Consider the following 25,929-nt stretch of genomic DNA (forward strand, 5'->3'; position numbering starts at 1 on the left):
ACCTTCCGAGAATCGGGTTCGCGCTCCACGTGGCGAGCCCCGCCCGCCGAGGCCCGGGCTGACTCTGGGAGGTGGGGCTCCAGCGCTCGTGGTGAACGTCCACGTCCCAGGAGCGGACAGGGACAGGGGCTAAAGAGAGTGTCCAAGAGCCGCCCATCGGACGTTCCTGGGAGGCAGAAAAGATGCCCGGATCCTTCAATAGCTGGTAGATCCCACACTGTGTTTGTCAGTGTTGGCCATTATATCCAAGGCACACCTGAGAACTAGGTTGGGTCAATTTGCACATATTTGAGGATCCCACGCTCCAGACAAACGTGTGTTTAAATGAGAATATTTTCAGACTGCGATAAAATGATTTGACCCCCAGTCGCCTGGAGGTTTCCCCAAGAGTCCCAGGCCACCTTTCCTTCAGTAAGGGCATTGGTGAGAATACTATATAAAAAGAGTTGTATTTAATACCTGACAATTGGAACTATTCCAAAGGCGAATGTGGATCCACCCTTAAAATTCGAACTCAGACTCTCTCCCTCTTTCCTACTTGCTGTGTTTTCTTCAAAGGGCATGTTCCTGCATAGGCACAGACCTAATGCTGGGCACGCTGGGCATGTGGCGGGGTGGGGTGGGCAGAGCACTTGAGTGGAGGTGGGTTGCGAGGAAGGCATCCTGCCCCTTGTGTAGTAGTCCCTAATAACATCGCTGAGCCTGTTTATTCATTCCCTCATTCGTTAAACTCTGGCTGTTTATGTACCAGGCATTCCTTAGGTTTGGAGGAAGACATAGTCCCGTCCCTAGATGAGTTTATAGCCTTGTGGGGAGAGACAGATATGTGAGCAAATGATTACAACACAATGTGATTGATGCTAGAGGAGGAGGTCCCCAGGAATTCAGGCCAGGCTTTAAAAAGAGTAGATATTAGAATTGTGCTTTTTTTGATAGTTCGTTAATTTTTAAAAATAATTTATTCCATATATTTATTTCTTAAATAAGCAGTTTTCCTATATTTTTGTTATTTTTGTCTTAGTTTTCCTAAGTTAGTTTTTTTCATTGTTTAAGTAACTTGATAGTCAGCTTTATTATTGGGGGGAGGTAACTAGGTTTATTTATTTGTTTGTTTTTTGATGGCGGTACTGAGGATTGAACCGAGGACCTCGAATTGTGCTTTGAAGGACAGGAAGTAAGTAGTTCACCTAGAAGAGGTGAGCAGAATCACAGGAGGAAGAGGGAATGGAATATGCAGAGGCATGAGACACCTTATGAAGAGAGGCTGCATGTGGAACACAACAGGAGAGGTGTTTGGTGAGGTGGAGGTGGGGGGCACTTTGCAAAATTTCTGTGCCATGTTAAAGGTTTGAATTTTATCTATCCTCAAAGATAGAGAACCATGACTTTTTAATTTTTACTTTTTAAATTATTTCATTTTTAAAATTGAAATATAGTTGATTTACAATGTTGTATTCGTTTCTGGTGTACAGCATAGTGATTCAGTGAGATATATATATATTATATATATATACACACATATATATATATATTCTTTTTCATTAGAGGTTATTACAAGATACTGAACATAGTTCCCTGCGCTATACAGTAGGACCTTGTTGTTTATCTGTTTTATGTGTATCTGCAAACTCCAAACTCCTAATTTATCCTTCCCTTCCTTCTCCTTTGATAACCATAAGTTTGCTTTCTACTTCTGTGAGTCTGTTTCTGCTTTGTAAATAAGTTCATCTTTTTCATTTTTTAGATTCCACATCTAAGTGATATCACATATTTGTCTTTCTGTCTCACTTCACTTAGTATGATAATCTCTAGGTCCATCCATGTTGCTGCAAATGGCATTATTTCATCCTTTTTTATGGCTCAGTAGTATTCCTGTGTGTGTGTGTGTGTGTGTGTGTGTGTGTGCGCGCGCGCGCACAATGGAATATATGTGTATGTGTGTGTGTGTGTATACATACATACACATATATAACACAACTTCTTTATCCAATTGTCTGTCGATGGACATTTAAGTTGTTTCCATGTCTTGGGTATTATAAATAGTGCTGCTATGAACATTGTGGTGCATGTATCTTTTCAAATTAGAGTTTTCTCCACCAGGAGTGGGTCTGGATCATATGGATCATATGGTAACTTTTTTGTTTTTTAAGGGATCTCCATGCTGTTTTCTGTAATGGCTGCACCAAATTCCCACCAACAGTGTAGGAGGATTCCCTTTTCTCCACGCCCTCTCCAGCATTTATTGTTTGTGGACTTTTTTAAACATTTTTTATTGATTTATAATCATTTTACAATGTTGTGTCAAATTCCAGTGTAGAGCACAATTTTCCAGTTATACATGAACATATATATATATATATTCATTGTCACATTTTTTCTCTGTGAGCTACCATAAGATCTAGTGTGTATTTCCCTGTGCTATACAGTATAATCTTGTTTATCTATTCTACAATTTTGAAATCCTGTCTATCCCTTCCCACCCTCTACCCCTTTGGCAACCACAAGTTTGTATTCTATGTCTGTTTGTGAACTTTTTAAGGATGACCATTCTGACCCATGTGAAGTGGTACCTCATTGTAGTTTTGATTTGCATTTCTCTGAGAATTAGTGATATTGAGCATCTTTTCATGTGCCTATTGGTCATCTGTATATCTTCTTTGGGGAAATGTCTATGTAGGTCTTGCCCATTTTTTTTATTGGGTTGTTTGTTTTTTTGTTATTAAGTTGTATGAACTGCTTGTATATCCTGGAAATTTAGCCCTTGTCAGTCGCATTGTTTGCAAATATTTTCTCCCAGTTTGTAGGTTGTCTTTTCTTTTTGTTTATGGTCTCCTTTGCTGTGCAAAAGCTTTTAAGTTTGATTAGGTCCCATTTGTTTATGTTTGCTTTTGTTTCTATTGCCTTGGGAGACTGACTTAGGAAAACATTGCCACTATTTACATCAAAGAATGTCTTGCCTACGTTTTCTTCTAGGAGATTTATGGTATCCTGTCCTATATTTAAGTTTTTAAGCCACTTTGAGTTTATTGTGTATAGTGCGAGGGAGTGTTATAACTTCATTGATTTACATGCAGCTGTCCAGTTTTCCCAATACCACTTGCCAAAGAGACTGTCTTTTCTCCATTGTATACTGTTGCCTCCTTTGTTGAAGATTAACTGACTGTAGGTGTGTGGGTAACCATGAACTTTCAAAGTACTGGAATGGCATGATCAGATTTGTGTGTCTGAAATCAGTGAAGAGGGGTAGAAGGTGGGAGCTTGGTTAGCCTATTGCAGAGGTTCAAGTAAGAAATAATGGCTCGGGAAAAGGCTCCAGCAGGGCATGGGAGCATAAAGGACAGAGCTCACTACTTGAAAGTGGGGCGGTGAGGGACAAGGAGGGCTACTTACAAACCCGGTGGTGCTGCAATACAGGGTTAGCAAAGAGATGAGGGGAGCAATTCTTTTGGGTGAAGGAATGAGAACCTCCCAACATGTGTTGTTTTGAGACGTTGGATTTAAAGTAGGGTAGGGGATACAAAAACTGCCCTCCAGTAGTTTCATGGGGTAATTGAGCTTTTGAGGTTCTCACCATGAACGTACAACAAAATAGGTAACTGTGGGTATAGCTAAAGCCATTGGGGACAGAGGCTTTCTCCACTCAGGAAGTCTTGTTTTGCTCTTAATGTGTCCTTAACGCATATATGGTAATTGTTTGTCTGCCTTCCCTGCTAGAATATAAGCTCCTGAAAGCAGGAAAGCATATTCCTGGCACATAATAGACAAAAAACATTTGATAGATGAATGAATTTAATTTCTTAGTTTTCTCAAGTAAAAAATAAGGATAAAAACAAATAAGGGCTTAGTTTTCTCATATAAGAAATGGGATAATAACACTGTCCTTATCTATCTTCAATACTTGCCTATATTCTATAGTGTATATTCTACATATACCTGTCTATACGGTTGTTAAGAAGACCAAATATGAATACCCTTTAACGTTGTTGAAACATTTTCTATTTGTTTACTACTATTATTTTATTTTCATTACTATTCCACGATTAATATTCTACTCCACCAGTAAGGAGAAAGGAGTGGGAGATATGTGACTATGGATTGGGAAAAATGGAATACCAGAATTACAAGCTAGTTACCTTTCCACAGAAATCAAGGAAATAATTCAGCCATGGTGTCTTTCTTGTATGTGGTTATTTTTTAAGTGCTTCCTTTTTGATTGGAGGGATTTAAATTTTGTCTCAGCAAATGGAAATAGGGCTGGACGTGAACAGAAAGTCACGTAGGAAGTGGACTATTCAGAAGTGGACTGTAAGGATACAGGATTGAAGACTGCTTCCTTACACACCATAGAGTACTAGGTTAAAGCTATCTTAGTCTCAGTTTCTTTAATTGTTAGTGACAGAAACTTATTTAAACAAGGCAATTTACTATAAGGAGTAACTCAGTCTCTGAGAGTGGGAGGTAAAATTAGATCTCGTAAGAGGTGGGTACAAGGAATTGGAAGCTGGGAACCAAGACTACTCTCCATCTCTGGGTTTCCTATTGACAGCTCTCCACACATTTGCTCCTTTTTTTTCCCCTTCTTTTAAGTTAGACTCTTCATTAGTGAACAGCTGGTGGAAAATGGCTTACTCATCCCTAAAATCTCTTTGGTGTCTACTCCTGACTGACTTTTAGACTTGGTCCCAGTTTCAGATTCCCAGAGAGAAAATCTTACTGGCCTTACTTAGTCCAGGACTCCATTTTTGGTCTAGTCAGTGGTGGCAGGAAGAGGAGGGCATGCAGACAAGAACATGGAGGCTGGGCTCACCCCTTCAGCGAGCTGTGTGTGATGGGATTCTCAGGGAAAAGGCCAGGCTGGTAGACATACTACATGAGTTGGCAATGACAGGACAAACACTTAAATGAAACCAATTTCAGCCACACTATGCAACATCACTTGGTAGTTTCATAGACCAGGCTGACATCAGAAGCACCAGGAAGGCTTTTAAAAGACACAGATTCTTAGAGCCCCTTCTGCCACCAGGGAATCAGAATATCTATGGGCAGGAACCAGGAATCAGTATTTTTATAAAGCACTCCAGATTATGATGTGACTGGCCTTTAGGAAATGCTGATTTAAAACGCTGGCCCAGAATGTCAAACAAATACATCAATAGAAATGGGAAGTTACTCATAAATAAGAAACATTTCTACATACAATAAACAGGGAGGTTTTTTCTGGTGCACAAATATTTTTTAATAGTTTCATTTTCTGATTATAAAAATGAAAAATGCTTAAGAGAAAAAATTCCCATTTTTAGGGGAGGGTATAGCTCAGTGGTAGAATGTGTGCTTAGTATGCATGAGGTCCTGGGTTCAATCCCCAGTACCTCTGTGTATATTAAGTAAATAAATAAATAAACCTAATTTCCACCCCCAAACCGCACAAAAAGCAAAACAGAAACTAAAAAATGCTTAAGAAAAAGAATCCCCATATACTGCTAGTGGGATTGTAAAATGGTGCAGTCACTTTGGAAAGTACTTTGGCAGTTCCTCAATAAATTAAACACAGAGTTACCATGCTGCCCAGCAATTCCACTCCTAGTTATATACTAAAGATAAATAAAAACAAAAATTCATACAAACACTTATATCTGAATGTTCATAGCAGCATTAGTCATAATTACCAAAAAAGTAGGAACAACCCAAATGTGGCATATTGATATAATAGAATATTATTCAGCCATAAAAGGAATGAAGTTCTGATCCATGCTGCAACATGGATGAACCTTGAAAATATTACGCAAAAGCCAGGCACAGAAGTGTTTTTTGATTCTATTTACATGATATGTTCAAAGTTGGCAAATCTATAGAGACAGAAAGTAGATTAGTGACTGCTGGAAACTAGGGGGAAAGGGTAAATGGGAAGTGACTGCTTATCAGCAGGGGGTTTCTTTTTAGGGAGATGAAAATGATCTGGAATTATTGGTGATGGCTACATAACACCAAATATACTAAAAACCACTTAACTGTACACTTTAAAAGGGTGAATTTTATGGTATGTGAATTGTAGTTGAGATCTAAGTTTTTTGTTAAGGCATAGAATGATTTCATAGCACTTGGGCACAGGAATAAGCATTTACATAAAGGAGGAAAAGGACTGGACTCTGAAAAGGACTCTTAGGCTGTTGGGAGTGGATTAGATGTCTCCAACCCTGTAATTTAGGATGAGTTGTCACATAAGTTTAGTTCCTTTTAAGAAGCCCAAACTGGAGAACCTAAATATTCTAATTGCTTTGTGGTCAGTTTTAGCACAGGTCTCCTTGGAGTAAGGTTGCTGAATTAAATAACATCTATGTAACAGACTTTGGTGGGAACCCAGCCATCAGCTTCACAGCTCCCAACTCCCCTTGTGCAGAATCTCCCTTATACAGAAACAGTTTCTCCTAGGTTAGTAACAACTGCTACAGGAACTTTGTCACTTCATTCTGGGGAAGTAGGTTACTTTGAGGTACTTTGGAATGCAGCTAAATGATAAACCCATCAGATATAGCATTTACAATTAGTATTTTCTGCTCATGAAGCAGGATTTATTATAACTAAGTATATGCTTTATTATTTGTTTTTAAATTTTTAAATAAAAAAAATTTTTACCACCAGGGAAGTATATGCTTTATTATTAAAAAGCAGTTTTAAATTCAGATCATTAATATGTTGTGGAAGTTGGTCAGAAAATAGACTATCTCCCAGTTCTCTCTGCCTGGCTTTCAAGCCCCCATATACTGAGCGCCCATCTTACTTATCCCATCTTAGTGCCTATTTTGCCCATTCAGTGTTTCTACCACAGTCACTTCAACAGGGGCCTCTGAGCCTTCACCCAGGTTGTTCTTGGCTCCTGGCGTCACCTTCTCCTCTCCCAGTCCTACCCTGTCATTTTCAGCTCCAATCCCACCACCTCCTCAAAGCTTGCGCCTTACTAGTATAGGCCACACTGTTTCTCTCAGCAGAAGTGTCTCCTATGTCACACATCAGTCTTCCCCCACTAAACTGTCAGCTCACCAAGGGGCTGTATCCTAACAATTCTGTGTTTCAGAATAGGTGCTCAATTCTATTTTCACTAGAGTTAATTATTCTATTATATCCTATTCTTTACATTCTGTTCTTTTTTATAAAAGGGATTAAAAGTTAAGACAATTAGAAATGACACACCTTCCATCAAAATTTTGCCTTAATTTTAAGGATAGTATGATTTTGCTCTGGCCTACACCTTTTTATGCTTCCTGCTTTTCAGGTTGCCTATAATAATTCCCAACTAATTCCTCTTCACCCAAGAATAACAGGAAATTACCTTTTTAAGTAGTTTTCTCTGCAAGCCAGATTCTCTGAGTTGGTCATGCAGGTAGGGCCCAAACATGCCTGCCTGCATTGCCCTTTAAAGCTGCTATTGTCTTATGTTGGAAAAACAGATTTCCTGCTGCATTCACTATTCATGTCAGTGCCACACAATTGAAGTCTCCAGAGTGTATCGCCCAGGAAAAGAACTCAAGTCGCTTGATTTAAATGCTGTTGTGCTATGTATAGAAGTTTTTTCCTTTTTTAAAAGCCTTCACATATATAAGAAAACACTCATGCAGCAGACCACATATCACTTAACTTCTATGTGCGGCTGGAATTAGTACAATAAAGCTCTCGATCAGCTTTACTTGTCCTCACCACAATGGAGGGGAGGACCAGAAATGAGTGGCAGAGTCATTTGCTAGTAGCAGAGGGGGCTGGATTTCCACTGAAACTGAGAAGAAAGGACTTTTTCCCCACCATGCCTGGGCAGAGTGTGACCTGAGGGAGTGGGGAGGAGCCAAACAAAATATACAGCCACCAGCTGTCTGTTCTCTCTGAAGTCGAGGGCAGCTATTCCTGAGTTCACCTGGGCACACAGTAGCATGTTCCTTTTAATGCTGGGCCCAAGTGTGCCTGTGAGTGGACGGATGAAGATCCTGCAAACCTTTAGTCAGAAACAACACAACCTGCAGGGCCAGAAGAAGGGTTCTTTGCATTGTTTCCTGTTTGAGAAATAGAAAATCTAGTGTGTACCTGGTGGTCTGCAGAATCCTAAGCAGACAGCTGTGATGAATAAAATATTTTTATTGCTTTCCTAAAATCCCTTCTTTCGTATACCAAGATTCCTTTAGTTAGGTCCTCTGTTATCCTAAATGCTCTCCTCTGGTCATGAGCAGGTGAGAACCTGTTTAGCCAAGATAAGCAGGCTGTCTCAGAACTTCCCACAGGGAAAACCGAAATCTGATTCTTCTCTTTTTTTCACTTAGTCTCTAGGTTGAGAACTCCAAGTAGTAAGAGACACAGGATAAGAAGGGGAGAGACTGAGCCTTTTTGAGAGTCTGCTCCTCTGCTGAATGCCACTTTGAAGGGAAAGAAGAAGTCGAATGGCAATTTCCAGTCCATTCTGGGTTGGCCTCTTGGAGGCTCAGGCTTCTGGGTAATGTCCACAAAGGTCACAACAGTTGTCAAAGATACTTCTGTTTCATGTTGGGTATCCTGCAGAAAGAATGTGCATGACAGGTCAGAGCTTGGCACCCATCAAAGCCCTCCAATTTGACTGCTATTATTTCTTCCCTGAAGAAAGACTCAAAACAAATTGCTCTAAGCAAGATGTGCCTCCCACATTGGTCCTATGTAGTTCTCTTTCTATTGAGATACAAGGAAATGAATTTCTTAGCAACAGTCCATGACACCAGAACTGTGAGCAGTTACACTTAGCTGACTCTAGCTTCCCCTCAACTGGGGAGCTGCCTGATACCAGAAAGGCCAGATTGCATAACTCCTGCTATTATGTATCTAGCACCTCTCCCTTACCAGGTCCCAGAAGGCTCCAGCCTCTGAAACAGTACACATGTACTAATGGAAGCAGTAGTGGCAATTCTATTCATTCTTCTGTTGTAGAAAGAAATGTGTAACTTCATGGAAAAAGCAAAGAACTCAGCAATGTAGATAAATAACCCATCAGATTCACAGAATCTCAGGGTTAGAAAGGATCCTCACAACCACCCACCAATTCAAGTCAGATGAAACAGATGCTCCCAGGAAAAGGGACCCTGTCAAGCTGATCCAAGTATCTGATGTAACAGATGTAGCTTTGGTAGATATGGTTGCAGCTTGATGACTGGAATCATGTTTATCTAAAATGAATTCCCTTTGTTCTGACTCTGTGCTTACCAAGCAAACTTTTTATTACAATGGCAGTAAGTAACTATCTTGTTGAATCAGAAATGAAGATTTTCTCCATCTATCTTCCTTTGCTCTAATGTCACATGTTATCTCTGCCTGGAATAACCGTTCTACAGATGTTTTTAAAATAAATGAATGTGGGGCCAGTGCTGTGATAATCTTACATGTCATATTAGCTCTTTGGGTTCTTTTTTTTCTTAAACAGTAAAGCTCATGTGGGACTTGGAGTGGAACTAATGTAACTTCAGTGGCACTGAAAGACCCACGTACATTCCAAGGACAGCCAGCTGAGGCTGAAGCTGCAGAGGGGCTCCTGGTTCCAGCCAGGCATTGAAGACTGGCTGAGACTAACCTGACAAAGAAAATGGGGAGGAGTTTATTACTTAAGAATAAGTAATAAACTTTCTTTAGACTTTAACTTCAAAGAGGATTTATTGTTAGGACTTTAATTTTTCCCTAGGAACTTTATATTGGAGAACAGATATACATTCAATTTTTGGAGCAAATCTTTGCAGTTGACATTACTAAAATGTGTTAATTTTGTTACTTATCTCATTTCAGAATGCCTGATGAGCTTTATAAACTGGGATGGCTTGTCTGGGATGGGAAATAGAATAGGGGATGAATTTTCAGCCTTGGGTTCAGTGTTGTCTAAGATTTGATTTAATTAGTATGCTATTCTGACTCATTTCAGAGCCTTGGGGGGAGGGCAAAATTTAAACTACCTACAAACAGTCCCATGAAGAACTGTGGTTAAAACTGAGGTAGTAGCCTCATGATAGAAGAGTCTGGTTTTACATTGTTAAAATTGTTAAAAATTTTAACTGTTTAATTGTTAACAATTTAATAATTGTTAAAAAATATTTAAGAAAAGTATATTATAAAAAGAAACAGAATAAGAAAGAGCTCTCAGATATTAAAAATATGATAGCCAAAATAAAGAAATTCAGTAAGACTAAAAGACAAAGTTGAGGAATTCTTCTAGAAAGAACAAAAAGATAAAGAGGTAGACAATAAGAGAAAAGAAAAAGAATTAGAGAATCAATCTAGTGATCCTGTATCAGATTAACAAGAGTTCCAAAAAGAGAGGACAGAAAACAGTGGGGAGGAAATTATTAAACATATAATAATAATTGAAATTTATCAGAACTGAGTTTTAAGAGTAAAAAAACCTCATAAATTGTTTGGTAAGATGAAAAAAAAACCCACTCAAGGCCTAATATTGTGGAAGCTTCAGACTACTAGGAGTAAAAATAATACCTTAAAATGGCTTCTGAACAGCAGTACTGGAAACTAGAAGGATGCTTTCAAAACTGTGAGTGAAAGTCATTTTCAATCGAGAATTTTATACCTAGCCAAATGATCAATCATGTATCATGATGATGACAATGGTGGTTGAATAAAGTTATCTTTAGCAAAGAGGTTATAAGAATTTGAGATCTACCAAAACAAGAGTAAAGCAGTAAAAATGATAAAGTACTGTCTAGTAAACAGTGACTCTAACACAAGCAGGAAGCAAGGGTAATCCCCAAGATGACAGTAAAAGAAAGTTCCATAACAACTGCGGGGCAGTAACTAGTCCATTATACATCAGGTTATGGAGGTCTCCTTGAAGAAAATATGTAGGGAAAGTAGAAAAAGTAACAGTATTGGCAAGTTCAACTGTTTGGAAAACTGCATCGAGGGGCATTTTATAGAGCTTTGGAGTATGGGGGAAGTCTTAGCCATTAGCTCAAAGAAAACTAAAGAAATGAAATGAGGTAATTATTAATTTCAGGAAGAATGAGCATTTCACAAAAATTCAACTACTTGGCTCAACATAAATATATAATCATAATAATGAAACACTGAACATTGATTTAATAAAACATTTTGATGTTAACTACATTAGGAGAGTGGTGGGATGGGTAGGAGGAGAGTAACAGAGCTAAACTCACCTATGAAAATAGGACATCAATACAGTATCTACAAACTCCAAAATGAAGAGATAACTGAGTATGATACTGCTTACAAATTGAGGCAAATACCAGAAGAAAGAGTAAAAGAGTTAAACATGTTAATTTCTGGAGAGCAGGATGGTGAGGAGGGATATAGGGCTTTTATTTTTTAAGAGACCCTCTTTCCTGGCATTTTTTGCCTTTAAAAATATGCTTAGGTTATTTTGATAAATTACTAATACAATAAATTTGATAATTACTAATTTATTTGATAAATTATATCATTATCTAGCATTAGCCTAATCTGCAGGGGAACTCTGAGCTATAAGGTAGGCTTCACAGCCCCAACAATTTGTGTGGTCCCAGCCTAAGGCAAGGGTTTCATACTCCTGGCCTTTAAGTCATTAGTTAAGGGCCATCTGGGAGATGTATATTTCCAGTCTCTTGACAGGCAAAGTGGGTTCCAGAAGCTTGAGGGCAGCTTTCTAAAACAAACAAAACCAAATTTTAAAAAAGGGGTGGAGAGGGGATAAAAAATATGAGGGTTATTCTGCCACATAAAAGAAATAAAAGAACTGAATGAAATGCCCAAAATAAATTCTATCCATCATCCTTGACTCATTCCCTCCCTCAACCTCCACATCTAAGCGATCAAGTCCTAGCTGTGACAGCCTTAAGTCCCTTGAACTCTACTTCCTGCAGCCCTCACAGTCCCCACCTGGACCCAGGGTATCAGCATCTCCTGGAGAATTTCCATAGCAGTGTTCTAAATCTCACCTCAGTACTGCTCCACACCTCCCATAAAGGCAGGGATGATGCCTGCCTTGTCTACCGCACTATACCTAGCACCAAGCATGATACTTGACACAAGGTAGGCACTCAGTAAAGATCTTTTGTTGCACAAATGAATAGAGGTATTTTGGAGATACAGAACTAATAGAACAGATAAATAAATCACAAGGTAGAAAATTTAAGAGTCTGCAGTTATAGATCACTTTGACTCCTTATCCTTCCCACCACACTGTAATTAGGATCCCTAAAGGTTGTGCTTCATTTATTCACATATTTATTAATATTTCATATGAAATGCTTATGCTTCATATGTAAAAAATACAGCCTCTATATTTGTGTGGAGGTTTGGAACAAGCATTGTCTAAAAGACAGTCCAATAATTAAAAGGAACTTGAATGCACTTGCCAGGTCACTGGATAATACTGAATGTTACTGATCCATTTTAGAATTTGTGTTTTAATGCCACATGAAGAACAAGGTTTCAAAGTTCAGTTCAGTATATTATACATCAATTCTGAAGTCTAAAGGTTTTTATTTGCATTTTAAAAGTTATGTATAAGCAAAATTAGAGAACTCATTGTTTAGCACGTGCAGCAAGAAGAACACTGGAAAAAAAATCCCTCAAAGTCTGGTTATCTCATTTCTTTTATTAAAGCAAAAGGCACATAGCCAAGTCAGTGCATTTCTTTTACTATGGATCTAGTTCTTTTATTTTTGGTTGACTTAATTTATTTCTAACTTAAGGTATAATATTTTATGATGTTTACTTCAGAAATTATCACCAACAATTCTGCTTCAACACTTTGTGAAGTTTAGGGAATTTAGTTCTGCTTCAGTTCAGTTTACATGCTGCAAAATTCTTTTTGTCTCCAGTAAGATTTATTTTGTAACAACATGAAAAGTTGTTAGATTTTGTTTGGCTTTGGTAATAAAAAGTACATCCTATATATTACTATATATTTATAATGACAATTTTTAAACCAATATATACTAATTTTCTATGTCAAATCAGTACAAATGAAAAGAAAACAATCACTATTAGAGAAAAAGCTGTAGATACCATCTCTTAGATTTATGTTTTTGTATTTACATGTCTCAGACTATGGACTATAACAGATTCGTCTTCAGCTCATAACTGAGCTGTGAGAGTTCTTTAAATACAAGAGCTCTGTCAGATAAATGTACTGGAAATATTTCCCCCCTAGTCAGTGGCTTTTTCCCATTTTCTTAAGTGTCTTTTTGTTTTAATTTTTTATTAGGATATAATTTATATACAATAAAATGTACACATCTTACATGTTCAGTTCAATGAGTTCTGACAATTGTATAGCTATTAAGTCAACACCCAAAACAAGATCTGTAATATGCTCATCATTTCAGAGAGTTTCTTTGTGCCTTTTTCCAGTCTATTCCCTGTCAGCAACCATTTTCTGGCTTTTATCACTAAAGATTAGTTTTGCCTATTCTTATACTTCATATAAATGGAATCTTATAGTTTATTTTTGTGTGTGTTTGGCTTTTTTCACTCAAGACAAATGGTTCTGAGATTCAGTAATTCATTATTTTATTGCTGGGTATTCCATAGTGTGAATATACCACAATTTACCCATTCTCCTGATGAGGGATATTTAGGTTGTTTCCAGTTTTGTGCTATAAAGACTAAGCTGCTATGAACATTCTTGTACAAGTCTTGTTTTTGTACATATGTTTTAATTTCTTTTGGGTAAATACCCAGGAGTAAAATTGCTCGGTCATAGGGAAGATGAATTTGTAAAAGACCAATGGTTGTACCACTTTTCATTCCCATTAGTAATGTATGAGAATTCCAGCTGTTCTACATTCTTGCAAGACTTCATGTTATCACAATCTTTTTGATCTTAGCTGAATATTCTATTGGATATTCTAGTGAGTGATGTCTTACGCTTTTAATTTGCATATCTCTGAAGACTAACAATGTTGAGCACTTTTTCATGTTTATTGGTCATTTGTTTATCTCCTTTTGTATAGTATCTGTTCAAATATTTTGCCCATTTTTTAGTGTGTGTGTGTGTGTTTGTCCTTGCATTATTTATTTGTGGGTGTTCTTTATATGTTCTGGATATGATCTTTTGTTAGATAATGCACTGAGAAATATTTTCTCCCAAACTAAGCCTGGCTTCTCATTTTCATAATGGCATCTTTTGATGGCAGAGATTTTAAATTTTGATGAAATCAAATTTATCAGATTTTTAATTTTATGGTTAATGATTTTTGGGTTTTGTCCAAGAAATTTTTGCCTACTTTAGATTTTTAGAGATATTCTTCTATGTTTCTTTTAGAAGCTTTATGACTCTGGATTTCACGTATAGGGTTATGACTGAAGCACAAATACTTCTTGTGTGTGGAATTAATTCATTCTCCACCCCCTCCATATGTTTGTTCAGTAGTTCCAGTTTTACCCAGCTCTTTCAGCACCAACTGTTTTTTAAAAAGTTCTTTTCCCATTGAATTGATTTATGGATCTATTTTTAGGACTCCTGATTTGTCTCATTGGTCTGTTTGTCTATCCATTTACCAGTACCATACTGATATTTAGAGCAAATCCTAAAATCAGTAGAGTAAGTCCTCCAACTTTGTTCTTTTCCAAAATTGTTTTGACTATTCTAAGTCCTTGGCATGTTCATGTAAATTTTAGAATCAGCTTGTCAATTTCCACAAAAATGGCTACTTGGATTTTTTGGGTTTGCATTGATTCTATAGATCTATTTGGGGATAGATATCTTAATATTGAGTCTTCTTCTCCATGAACATGGTATACCACTCCATTTATTTAGTTCTCCTATAATTTCTCTCAGTACTGTTCTACAGTGAAGAAGTCTTGCATTCTTTTTGCTAAATTTGTTCCTAAGTATTTTATGTTTTTTCATGCTATTGTGAATGAAACTAAATAAATTCATCTTTAAAGTAAAATCTAGTTAATTTTAGGTATTTTTCTAGTAATAAGCAGCTCTTTGTAGGAAATTGCCCTCAACAGGAACCGCTTTTATTGTCACAGCAAAGCTATATTGTAACTAACTTTTAAACCAGGCACTCCATGCTCCACTCATCTTCAGCCCTAGCACACCTTTCAGATCATTTGATCACACAATACGTTGCCTAACCTATTGGTTCTTTCCATAGATCAAAGAAGTAGAAATGGAGAATAAGTAATTAACAGATGGCCAGATCTCCCTAGCTTCCCCTTCAGTTATCTCATGAACAAACTGTGTGAACAAGACAGCATCTAAAGAAAGATCACAAGAAGTCGACAAGTCTGTATGACAAGCCTGCATGCAGTGGGAGATGGTGACGACTCTGACCTCCTATCAATGTTTAACTGAGATTACTTCTCTTTTTCCCTTTAAAAACTTTCTTGGCTGAGCAGAATCTTTGGAGTTGGTTTCTGGGGACACTGAGTCCACCATCTCCCCAGATTGCCAGTATTCTGATTAAAAGCAACTTTCCTTTCCACCAATAATTACCTCTCAATATTAATTTTTAAGCAGCAAGCAGCCAGGCCTGAGTTCAGTTACACAGTGATTCTGAGAAAGTTTAGTTATTACAAAAGCAGTTAATTATATTGTAAAAAGTTAAAGAATAATGATGAATTAAAAGAAATAAAAACACCATATTTCCATCACTAAGATACCACTAGTAACACTTGTATCTTTATCTATACACACAGACTGATCAATGTATGCATTTTTAACTATATGAGATCATACTGAAAAGCCTGTTTTACAATCTACATTTAAAATGAACTTCTACTTTTTCATGTTAATAATATTTCTTTCTATCTAAAATATAGTCCATATTCATCTTCTCAACTATCCCAAAATATACTTTACAAGTGTTTGTCCAAATCAGAATCCAATGCAAAAAAAAAAAACATGAGTTGCATCTGTTTGTTATATTCATGAGTCTCTTTTAATCTAACACAATCAGCTATGGTAGTATCTATTATGATTGTGAGAACTTATTTAACTATAAAGCATATTGTAAAGGCCCATGTAAAGTTAATCTTTCCTCATATAAGTACATGATTTTAGGGAGTTAGCTGATATCTGGTACTAACACTATGATTTTAGGAGAATTAATGATTTAAACAGTGAAATTAAGAATAATAATTTCTGAAAAATAATCAGTGAATTATTTATATATAATATTTTCCAGATAACAAATACGTCATTTCTCCATATAAAAACATGTATTTCAGGGAGAATTCAGTGAAAAATTTAAAATTCCTTCCCTTGTTTTAAAGATGTCAATGAAGTTATCAAGATTTTCAAATGAATCAAAGAGAGTGAATGTGTGAAAGAGTAGATGTTGCTAAACATCATGTATCAGGGGAAGATCTTAAGTGGCTGTATATTTTGACATACGAAATAATGAGCATATCTTTCAAAAGTTCTTAAAAAAAAAAGAGGTAATAAGATAAGAAAACAACCCAGTCAACTAGGTAATGTTGAATACAGGCTCTGAAGAATCACAGAACAGGGCAAAGTACTTCTACAGTCTAAATATTCATTAAGAAAGAGGCAAATAGTGGTTGAAAAAGAAAGACTTTAGTGATAGAAACTTCACTGACTGTCACAGCAACCAGGTTCACTGGTGGTGTTACTGTTGTCCCTTCTCGGAAGAGAGGTCAGTTGGTATTCTACAAGACATCAACAGAAAAGAGCAACAGAACTCTCTGTTGCCAACGCAGCCTCTTCCGAGTCCTGTCTTTTGTAGCTATTGTTTCTAAAATCTAATGTTGAATTATTCTTATTTTGTTTAGTGTTCTGTATCTTTCCTAGTATACTCCCTGTTTAATTAAGAGATTATGGCAGAGATTCTTAGCCTGCCTTCAAGAAATCAATAAATCCTCTGAACCTATATAAAGAATGCTGTGTGTCTGTGTATTTTTCCAGTAAGTCAATAGCTTTCAACAGATTCTCAGTGGGGTCCATAAGATTAAAAACCTCTAAGACAGACTGGTAGAGAGACTGGCAGTCTTTCTATCATCTGGTATTTGACTGAGGTAAAGAACACTGCCATTTTTTTTTTTTTTGGAGGAGGGAGGTAATCGGGTTTATTTATTTGATGGAGGTACAGGGGATTGAACCCAAGACCCTGTGCATGCTAACCACACACTCTACCACTGAGCTATATCCTCCCCTCCTCCCCAATTTTCAATTACAATGAATAAAAGGCATTTATTAAATAAAACAGTACAATCAGCTTTGAAATGTAGTCAGATTCTCTAAAAGTGTTTTTCAAATTTCAAACTGTGACCCATTAGTGTCTAGCAGTAAAAAAGGTCACAGAATAAACTATGACAGAATAGACAATATCACAGAGAATGTTGCATAAAGATATTATTTCATAAAAATTTTCTTTCAGTTTTATATATGTGTGTATTATAAGCTGGATTTTGATGTAAAATGTATTTCTTGCCATGGGTGATAGCCAACAAAAGTTGAGAAACACTGCTCTAATGCCTGCTTATCTCTTGTGTTTTGCTCTAAATCGATTGATATGCTATTTCTAAGGAAATTTGAAACAAAAAAAGATATAACAATAAAATGGCAATATGATGAGCAATATTTAATATTCACTATGTGCCAGGAAATTTGTTAAATGTTTTATTTTATGATCTCATATAATCTGCACAACCCATAATATTATTATCCATCTCCACTTTATAGTAAGTAGAATACTTAGATTAGAGAAATAAAGAGAACTTAATTTGGACCTAGGTCAGTCAGATTCAATGCCCATGCTCTTAATTACCACCCTCAACTTCAGGCAACAGGTCTCCCAGATAATCCCAAAATGATGATCCACTTAAAGATATAAATGAATTGAATATTATAATTCCAGAAAAGGTTCAGAGCCTTAATCCTGTCATGCTATGCTGTTCTTATTATTTTGGTTTTAACAGAGCCAAAATATTCTGTAAAACTGGTTGTTTTTTCCTTGAGATATATTTTCTTCTTTAAGTTGAAAAAGAAGTTTATATTCAGACAAAAAAAATGATATATTTTATTAAGCCCCAAACTTAATGATCCCTTTAAAGGTCCAATTAGAACAAAAACATAAGCAGCAGAGTACCATGTAAATAAATCCTATTTATTTCATAGATTTGTTGTGAGAATTCAGTATTTATTAAAAAAAAACACTTATAAAAAATAGTGCCTGTCACAGAGTAAATGTTCAATAAATGTTTTGCTATTATTATTATCATACAAGAAGACAGGGAAGTCTATAGTGTTTTGCTTAAAATCTTCCCCATTTTGTAGTTTGTTCTTGGGAACATTTCAAAAATTTTGCTCTTTCACTTTTTAAAGTGAGAGGAATTTAAACATACTTAGACATACTAAGCTGACTGACATAGCGTGGGTCAGATCAATGTCGACTACAACCTTTCAAAGGGTGGCTGGTGGGGTAGGGAGAAGAATTGCAGAAGATATACCTTCTTGAGCAAGTGTAACTCTTCTTTTTATTTTAGAAGCTTTGGAATATGTACACTAGCTTTCTTTGAACAGGCTCTTGCTATGATGAGAAAGAAATTTCACAGGAGGTCTTAAAAGACAAGCCTGTGTGGATAAGGGAAGTGGTTTAAAGCTAAGGACAAATAATCAGCATAAATGCAAAAAGAAAAAGTGAGTATGTTTATGTGACTGCAGGAGAAAATTTCCAGTCAAGATTGAAGAAGTAAAAAAAAAAAATCTTTCAACACAGATGATAAAATTATCTATTATAGAAAGAAATAATTGCACTTGCTTAACTTTTTTGTGATATGACACCAGTGTTTCATAACTCCTTTTACTTTTACAGGGGCATAGCATCTTTCATGGAAGTGAGCTTCTCAAGTCAGCCCTTATAGTGAACATTTCTGTATAGTCAAAATTACCTTTGCAAATCCTTTAAATCACTCTAAGGTACATGATTTTGTATATGCCATGTGACCCCTCAATAAACTCAACAGTTAATTTTTACTCTATCATTGGAATAGATACTGTGTCTTCAGTTATGCATGAATGAAGCACAGCTGAAATTCTCAACTGTCAACCACTTAGGACAGTTAGATGTCAATGACTGCAAGAGTGATTTTGTAGAGGGGACAGACTAGCCTGGAAAGCTAACCTCTACTAAATACTAGAAAAAGATAATGATTAAAAATATCTAGACAAGAAAGAGGCACTGAGCAGCTTCCATGCCTAAAAGAGCCAGAGATTTAGGGGAATAAAAAGAACAATTCTATAGGTATCTTCCCAAACTACACAGGTATTCATAAATAAAGATACAGTTCATAAAAATAAAACAATAGATTCAGTGCAGTATCTGTAACAGATTAAATGACTCTTACAGAAAGAGTTCTATTTTATTCAGTAAACCAGCACAGAGAGAATAGAATGTTCTTATCAACACAGTTTCTAGCAACCTGAGTTTTAACATATTTATAGGCATAAAGAGCTAAGGCTTGACAACTCTGTTGTGAGGGAGGAGCTAAAGACATTTTTCTTCTGACCGAAATGCAGTCTCTACTTTCATTCTTCTCTGGGATGTAAATGCAATGACTTACAGGTAATAATTTCAACTAGTTTTAATTTTCTTTAAAATTTAATAAACTGGCATACCAGTTTATACATGAATCAGTTTACCAGGACCTAATCATTTCTGTTTTTGAATCTCTAAAGCTAAAGGTTCGGCTCTAAAACCAAGGCAGATGCTAAAGCTGTCTTAGGCACATCATAAACATCAAGAATATGTTTACTACATATTAAAATTATTTATTTTATTGGAGCACAATCAAACAAGAATTGATGACTACAAACTAGTCACAGAAGTAACTTTAACAATCAATAGGTTCAGAGACTCTAATAAACATGTGACCATCATACTGAATACCATTATAGAAAATCTTTTCTGTGGTTGAATCAACCAGTATAGTAATTATGGTATAATAATTTAAAAGAAACGAACCTATACTATAGTCCAGTCTCATGAAATTAAAGAAAACAAAACTAAACAAAACACAGGGGTAAAAAAGGATATAGATTGTATTCACCATGGAAACATGCTAATTTCAGTAACCAAGCAGGGAGGATAGACTTGAAAGTTAATTGTGTCAGCTCAGTCTCACCAAACATTGGCTGATAGCATAAACTGGCTCTCAGAAGTTAAAGAATTATCTGGTCATCAAATGGCTGATAAGACAATCCAGGCTTTGCAGGGCTTGGTGGTCCTTCATGAGTCATGACTTACCTGTATGGGCTGGCATTGGTACAGGAATCGGGCTCCTGACACATGAGCTTGTGGGTTGGACTGGAGGCCTATATAGGCCCACAATATCTGGATCTCCAGGGAAACTGGTATGACACAGCAGGAAGTACAATGCATAGCCTGCAGAAGGGTAAAGAAGATCTGCTTCAAGTGCTGATGATTGCCTATGGTCATTTACCATGCATTAAGTAGCCACTGTATCTTAAACATTACACAATAACAGAGAAGGCAATGTGGCTTAGAGGAAAGTTTAGGTAGAGATATGGCATATAAAACGGTATGCAACTACAGCAGCACAAGATGCCACTGAGGGGCAGTCACTGATTAATTAGGATAGTTACTGAGTGTCTCCTATGTACCAGGCATGTGTCAGGCACTGGCCTTGAGCAGACCACTTGACTGAAGCAAATTATTTCAACACAAGAACAGTGAAAGACTAAAGAAGGAGATTTGAGGGTTAGATTATGACTCTAGAAGAAGTAATTCCAAGATGCAGGAAGGATTGATGAAAGTGAAGACATAAATTAGGAGGTTACTATAACTTAGCCCATACAAACTATCCTCACATATGCCTGTGCTTTTTTAACTTCTTTTTTTTTTTTTATAGTAAGGCTCAGACATAGGCAATAACATGGCTAAACTAGGAATTGGGGAAGACAGACAAATTTATGTTCAATTTATTATGGAAATGTCAAACTGTTTTCCAAACTGGCTCTACCATTTTGCAGTCCCATCAACAATGTCCAATGGTTCCAGTTTCTCCACGTGCTTGCCAACATTTGTTACTGTTCATCTTTAAATTATAGCCGACCCAGTGGTTATGAGGTGGCATCTCCTTGTGGTTTTGCATTTCCCTAATAGCTAATGATGTTGAATATCTTTCATGTTTTTGTCCTAAATATTTAAAAATACTTTTTCTTTCACTTAATCTACATTAGGAACATTTTTCTATGTTATCAAATGTTCTTTGAAAATGTGATTTAAAAATGTAAATAGTAGGTTTAAGAATAATACAGAGTAGTTCCACTATAACCTCAATCCTTGTCATTAACCATCCCCTTTCTGTACTCAGCCATGTATCACCCAAAACCACACTCCCTCAATGTGGCTGTATGAGTTTTAAGAGATTTCAATTTGACTTCAGTTGTCCAAAGGCTGGATCAAGTACACGTATCCACTTAGCCCTGCAAGCTCATTAAAAGGAAGGACTACAAGTTATACAAGTATACAAAGGATAAAGTCATATAGTGCTGAGAAAGGGAAAGGGGCACTTTGAAAATAATCTCTAAGGAGAAAGGTCTTTCAAAGTCTGAACTAAAACTCAAAAATTGAAAAAAAAATTGATAAACTTCACAACATGAAAATCAACTTCTGCATGGCATAAAAACCATAAACAAAGTTAAAAGACAAATGACAAACTGGAAAAAAAAATCTACAAATCATACTACAGAAAAGACCCAATTTTTCAAATACACAAAGATTTCCTACAAGTCATAAGACCAGTAATTCAATAAAAATGGGCAAGAGATACAAATAGATCATAGTGAAGAAAACAAATTGTTCACGTATATGTCAAGATATTCAACCTTACTCAAAGTAAGAGAAAAATAAAACTATAGTGGGATGCTATTTTTCACTTATCAGATGAGCAAAGATTAAAAGTTTGATAACCCAGTGCTGATGAGGGTATGGGGTAACAAGCCGTCTCATAGGTGGATGGTGGGACTGTAAATTGGTACAACCTGTATGGTGAATAATTTGGCAATATTTATTAAAAATTTAAATGCATGCACCTTTTGATCTAGCAGTTCTACTTCTAGGATTTATCACACAGGTTTATTTTCACATGTATGAAATGGTGCTTGAACCAGGTTATAAAACGTCACACTGTGTATAATAGCAAAAGACTGAAAATAACTTGAATGTTTACCAATAAAACTGGCTAAATAAATTAGGCTTATCCATATAATGGAATGCTATGCAACTATACTATGCAAACAATGAGGAAGCTTATTATGTACTGATAGGGAACAAACTCTGAAGATCAAGTCAACAAAGCAAAGTGCAGAGCACTGTTTATGACATTGTAGCATTTAAATTAAAAAAAAAAGAATATGAGTATTCACTTGGGTTAGCATCAATATCTCTGGAAGGAAAAACTAGTAACTTCGTTTGCCTCTGTAGAAGGGAAGAGGTGTCTGGGAGAGTTTCATTTTGTACTTTTTGAATTCTGAGCAAAGTATGTATTAAGAAAAATAAACAATTTAAATTTAAATAAAAAGAAATAAAATTAAAGGTACAACTGATTAAAGCCAGGAGGTAGGCAATAGGCAAAAGAGGAAGAAGACAGACTTTATTTTACTTAGACACATACAGACTTCCTTATTTTACTTAGACTGGAATTAAGAGATACACCTCCTGAGTGCTGACGTAGCAGGCTACTAGAAAAAGTAAAAACAGAAACAGCTAAATGAGGTTTCTTCAAGGGCAGCGGGTGTTGAGGTTCTTTTCCTTTAACATTATTCTACATGGTTTGAATTTTTAACCTGCTAATATATTTTTACTAAATGTAAATGTAAAAAAGTAAGTTTTTATAACAACAGAAAGAACACAATTTCAACCTCAAAGAATCTGCGCTGACCAAATATTCAAGAATATAAGATAATATCTGAAATACATATGAAGTGTATTTAGTTTATTCTTCTCTCATGAGTAAGGTTGATTTTGAACCACAGAGCATACTCTAGTTTTCCTATGGTCAAATTTTTCTCCAAATAAGGAAAGTACCTTACATATAAACCTAACCGGAAAAAAAAGACTTCAAATGGGCACAATTTCTTACATTCTTTTATGACAACCACACTATCTTTCTTCTATGACAACCACATCATCTAAGGAAACAGGGCTGGTTTTAATTTTAATAAACAAAAGAGGAAAGGGAGTGTCAGTGAGAATGTGTGTCTCTCTCCTTACTGAAACACTGCAGTTCCTGCTGAGGATCCTAGTCCATGCTCCCTTCTGGGATGGGTCAGCGTTACCAAAGATGGCACCGTGCTCTGGTCTGGGCCTTCCGTGAAGAGTATGATAAATCTCCCGCTGCAAGTGGCTGCAGTCCACCCTTTTTAGCCTGAAATGAAACACCATGGAGGCTGGAGTCCAATCAATGCTCATATAACAATATAACCATATTAGTATACACATCCAAACATTAGAAATGATATTATAAATTAGAGGAAATAATCCTTAGTAGGTATAAAAGACTGTCAAAAAACTCTCAACTATATTCATATTATTTAAAGACTATTCCTAAGTAGCATTCTCTGAACTCTGATTCACAATATAAAAGTTGCCACATCAATGTATTCCCTACAGAGACAAAATTGTGGGAAATGATGTGGAAACAAAGAATTACCTGAGCTTGCATCCAGATATTGCATTCACTCCAAACTGTACTTCGTGTCTCTTAACAGAGCAAGTTCCATCACCCTGACTCTGTAAGAGGGTCATCTGAGAAAGCAATGGTCAAGAAGATTGTAACAGAAAAAAAGTAGGCAGATTGGCAATTTTATGGTCTTATTGTTTCCTTAATAGTATACTTTATTAATATCATATTATTCAAGTCACAAATTTTTTCCTCTAGCAATTAAAAAATAGAGACAATTATGGTTTTTCCAAAAATGGATGACCACGCACCAGCATATAAATATTTCATTAAAACAAGTAAGTCAGTGAGGATCCTCATCCTTAGCTAGTCTAACACAAGTTCTAAAGTCTTTGGTGGCATCAATATTTGAGAACATAATACCTTAATGGTTTGGTAAAGGAAGTCCTAAATAACTAAAAAACGGGGGAACCTCAGAATTGGAAAATCCAAGGTCAGTAGCTAAAGTTTTTCTCATTAGGCCGCAAGAGGCCACACAGATTCAAAAAGATACCGAGTGTCTTTTATCACCAGTTAGAGCCAAGAGTGGCTTCCCAACAATATAGCCAGGATTCCCACTTCTAGGACCAGTAAGAGAAGCAGCTGCACTCTGTTGAGAAGCCTGTAGAGAGAGTGAAGAAAAGTCAATTATGGAGAAAGGCACGCTCTCCCACCTTCCACTGTGTGGCTTCATACCCTCCCTTAAGGCAGTGCTGTAGGCTAGCTGCAATGAACAACTTGGCTTCCTTACACAGCATTTTGCAGAAATTTCTACTCCAGTGTCTTTTACTTTTTTTTATTCACTAAAATAAATCCTGAGGATCTGAACATTGAAATTCACTATATGCTACTTCTACTAAGGATTATAACTAAAGATCTATCAATAATCTCTCAGTCCTGTTTCTCAAAAATTACTATTAATTTATGGCTATGTTCAGGCTGGCTGAACCAGAGGAATTTAAATGTAATTTAGAAATAATATTTTAATTAACTATAGATGTTCCAGAGATGAACTCTGAGAGACATGGGATTTGGTTAATCACTTAAGGGTAGAGTTGAGAAGAATCTGGACTCTGCTGGGTTCAGAAAGAAATAAGTAGAAGTCAAAAGGTAGCAATTGAGACTGGAAACGTGGATTAAGTTGGAAATGAATAAAACACTGAATGCCCAGAAAGGTGAAAAAGCTAGATAAAGAATTTCTGCAGGATGTTAGCTGAGTTTATGATTTAAAATGACCATTTAAAAAAAAGAATTTGGATTTGTGATTGTAGTCCTGCTTTGTTGGGGGCCAGAGACTCAGAGAACATGTTAATGAATAAACATTGTTGAATCCTTATCACCTGTAATTAAATCATGGACTATTAAATGTCAAAGCTTCATTTGACGATTGAACTAGGCCTTCATGTTCTTATTCCCTCTCGCATGTGTTAGAGAAGCAAAGAAAGATATATCTTTCCCTCTCCATTCCCTATAGAAGGGACCTAACCCTGTAGCGAATGATGAAGTGTTGCTGTAAGGAAGTGCCTGGCTTGACAGTCAGGTTTGTTTGTCCAAAACTGACGGAGACTTTCTGGATTCCAAAAGTCCCATTGGTCTCTATCTCGTAGATGACCTGAAATACAAACGTAGAATCAATTATTAAAATTATTTAGTGGGCCAACTATGTTTAGGGCAGAAGATCTTCTGTCTTGAAGGATTTTACTATAACTGAATGAGGGTACAGCACAGTGACTGTAGTTAACAATATTGCATTATATATTTGCAAGTTGCTAAGAGAACAGATCATAAAAGTTTTATGGTAAGAAAAAAATTGTGATTATATGTGGTGATGAATGTTAACTAAACTCATTCATTTCACAGTACATACATACATTAAATCAGTATGTTGTACACCTAATACTAATACAATGCTATACATCAATAATATCTCAATTTAAAAAAATAACTGGATGAGGGAGACTGAAAAGTAATCTTAAAAATACCAAACAAAAATACCATGAAAAGATAAAGTTGACTTCATATTATATCTCCACATGAAAAAAGATTAGAGAGAGCTCTTGAAAGAGTTCATGGGAAAGGTGAGTTTATGGTAAGAGTTGAAAGGGAAGAAAAATAAGTTTTGATTGTGTACAGAGGTGAGCAGAAGCAGAGGTAGAGGTGAGCATGGAATGGAAACCCAGTTTACTGGGCTGTCACAGTGTCTGAGGCTGAATAAAGATAGTTGCTGGAGATGGATGTCATAAACAAGTGACGGTAACCTTAGATTTC

General features: G+C 36.3%; 1 protein-coding gene and 1 long non-coding RNA gene across 4 annotated transcripts in view; one reads left to right on the forward strand and one right to left on the reverse strand.

The window, feature by feature from the left end:
• On the forward strand, positions 1-15,635 carry LOC140699367 (uncharacterized). Its single transcript, XR_012077504.1, has 3 exons — positions 1-205; positions 1,133-1,296; positions 15,111-15,635. It is a non-coding gene; the product is annotated as an uncharacterized lncRNA (long non-coding RNA).
• TCTN3 (tectonic family member 3) overlaps positions 8,104-25,929 on the reverse strand; it is a 24,287-nt gene continuing 6,461 nt past the window's right edge. For all 3 annotated transcript variants that reach the window (XM_006218668.4, XM_072971642.1, XM_072971641.1), the window contains 6 exons: positions 25,148-25,273; positions 24,176-24,283; positions 23,653-23,747; positions 23,214-23,367; positions 20,223-20,360; positions 8,104-8,532 (listed from right to left, as the gene is read on the reverse strand). In XM_006218668.4, the coding sequence (XP_006218730.3) occupies positions 8,296-8,532; positions 20,223-20,360; positions 23,214-23,367; positions 23,653-23,747; positions 24,176-24,283; positions 25,148-25,273 (858 nt within the window). In that variant the 3' untranslated portion in view covers positions 8,104-8,295. The remainder of the gene's footprint in view (positions 8,533-20,222; positions 20,361-23,213; positions 23,368-23,652; positions 23,748-24,175; positions 24,284-25,147; positions 25,274-25,929) is intronic.

Source organism: Vicugna pacos, chromosome 11 (genome assembly GCF_048564905.1).
Source record: "Vicugna pacos chromosome 11, VicPac4, whole genome shotgun sequence".
In the NCBI taxonomy this organism is placed as follows: domain Eukaryota; kingdom Metazoa; phylum Chordata; class Mammalia; order Artiodactyla; family Camelidae; genus Vicugna; species Vicugna pacos.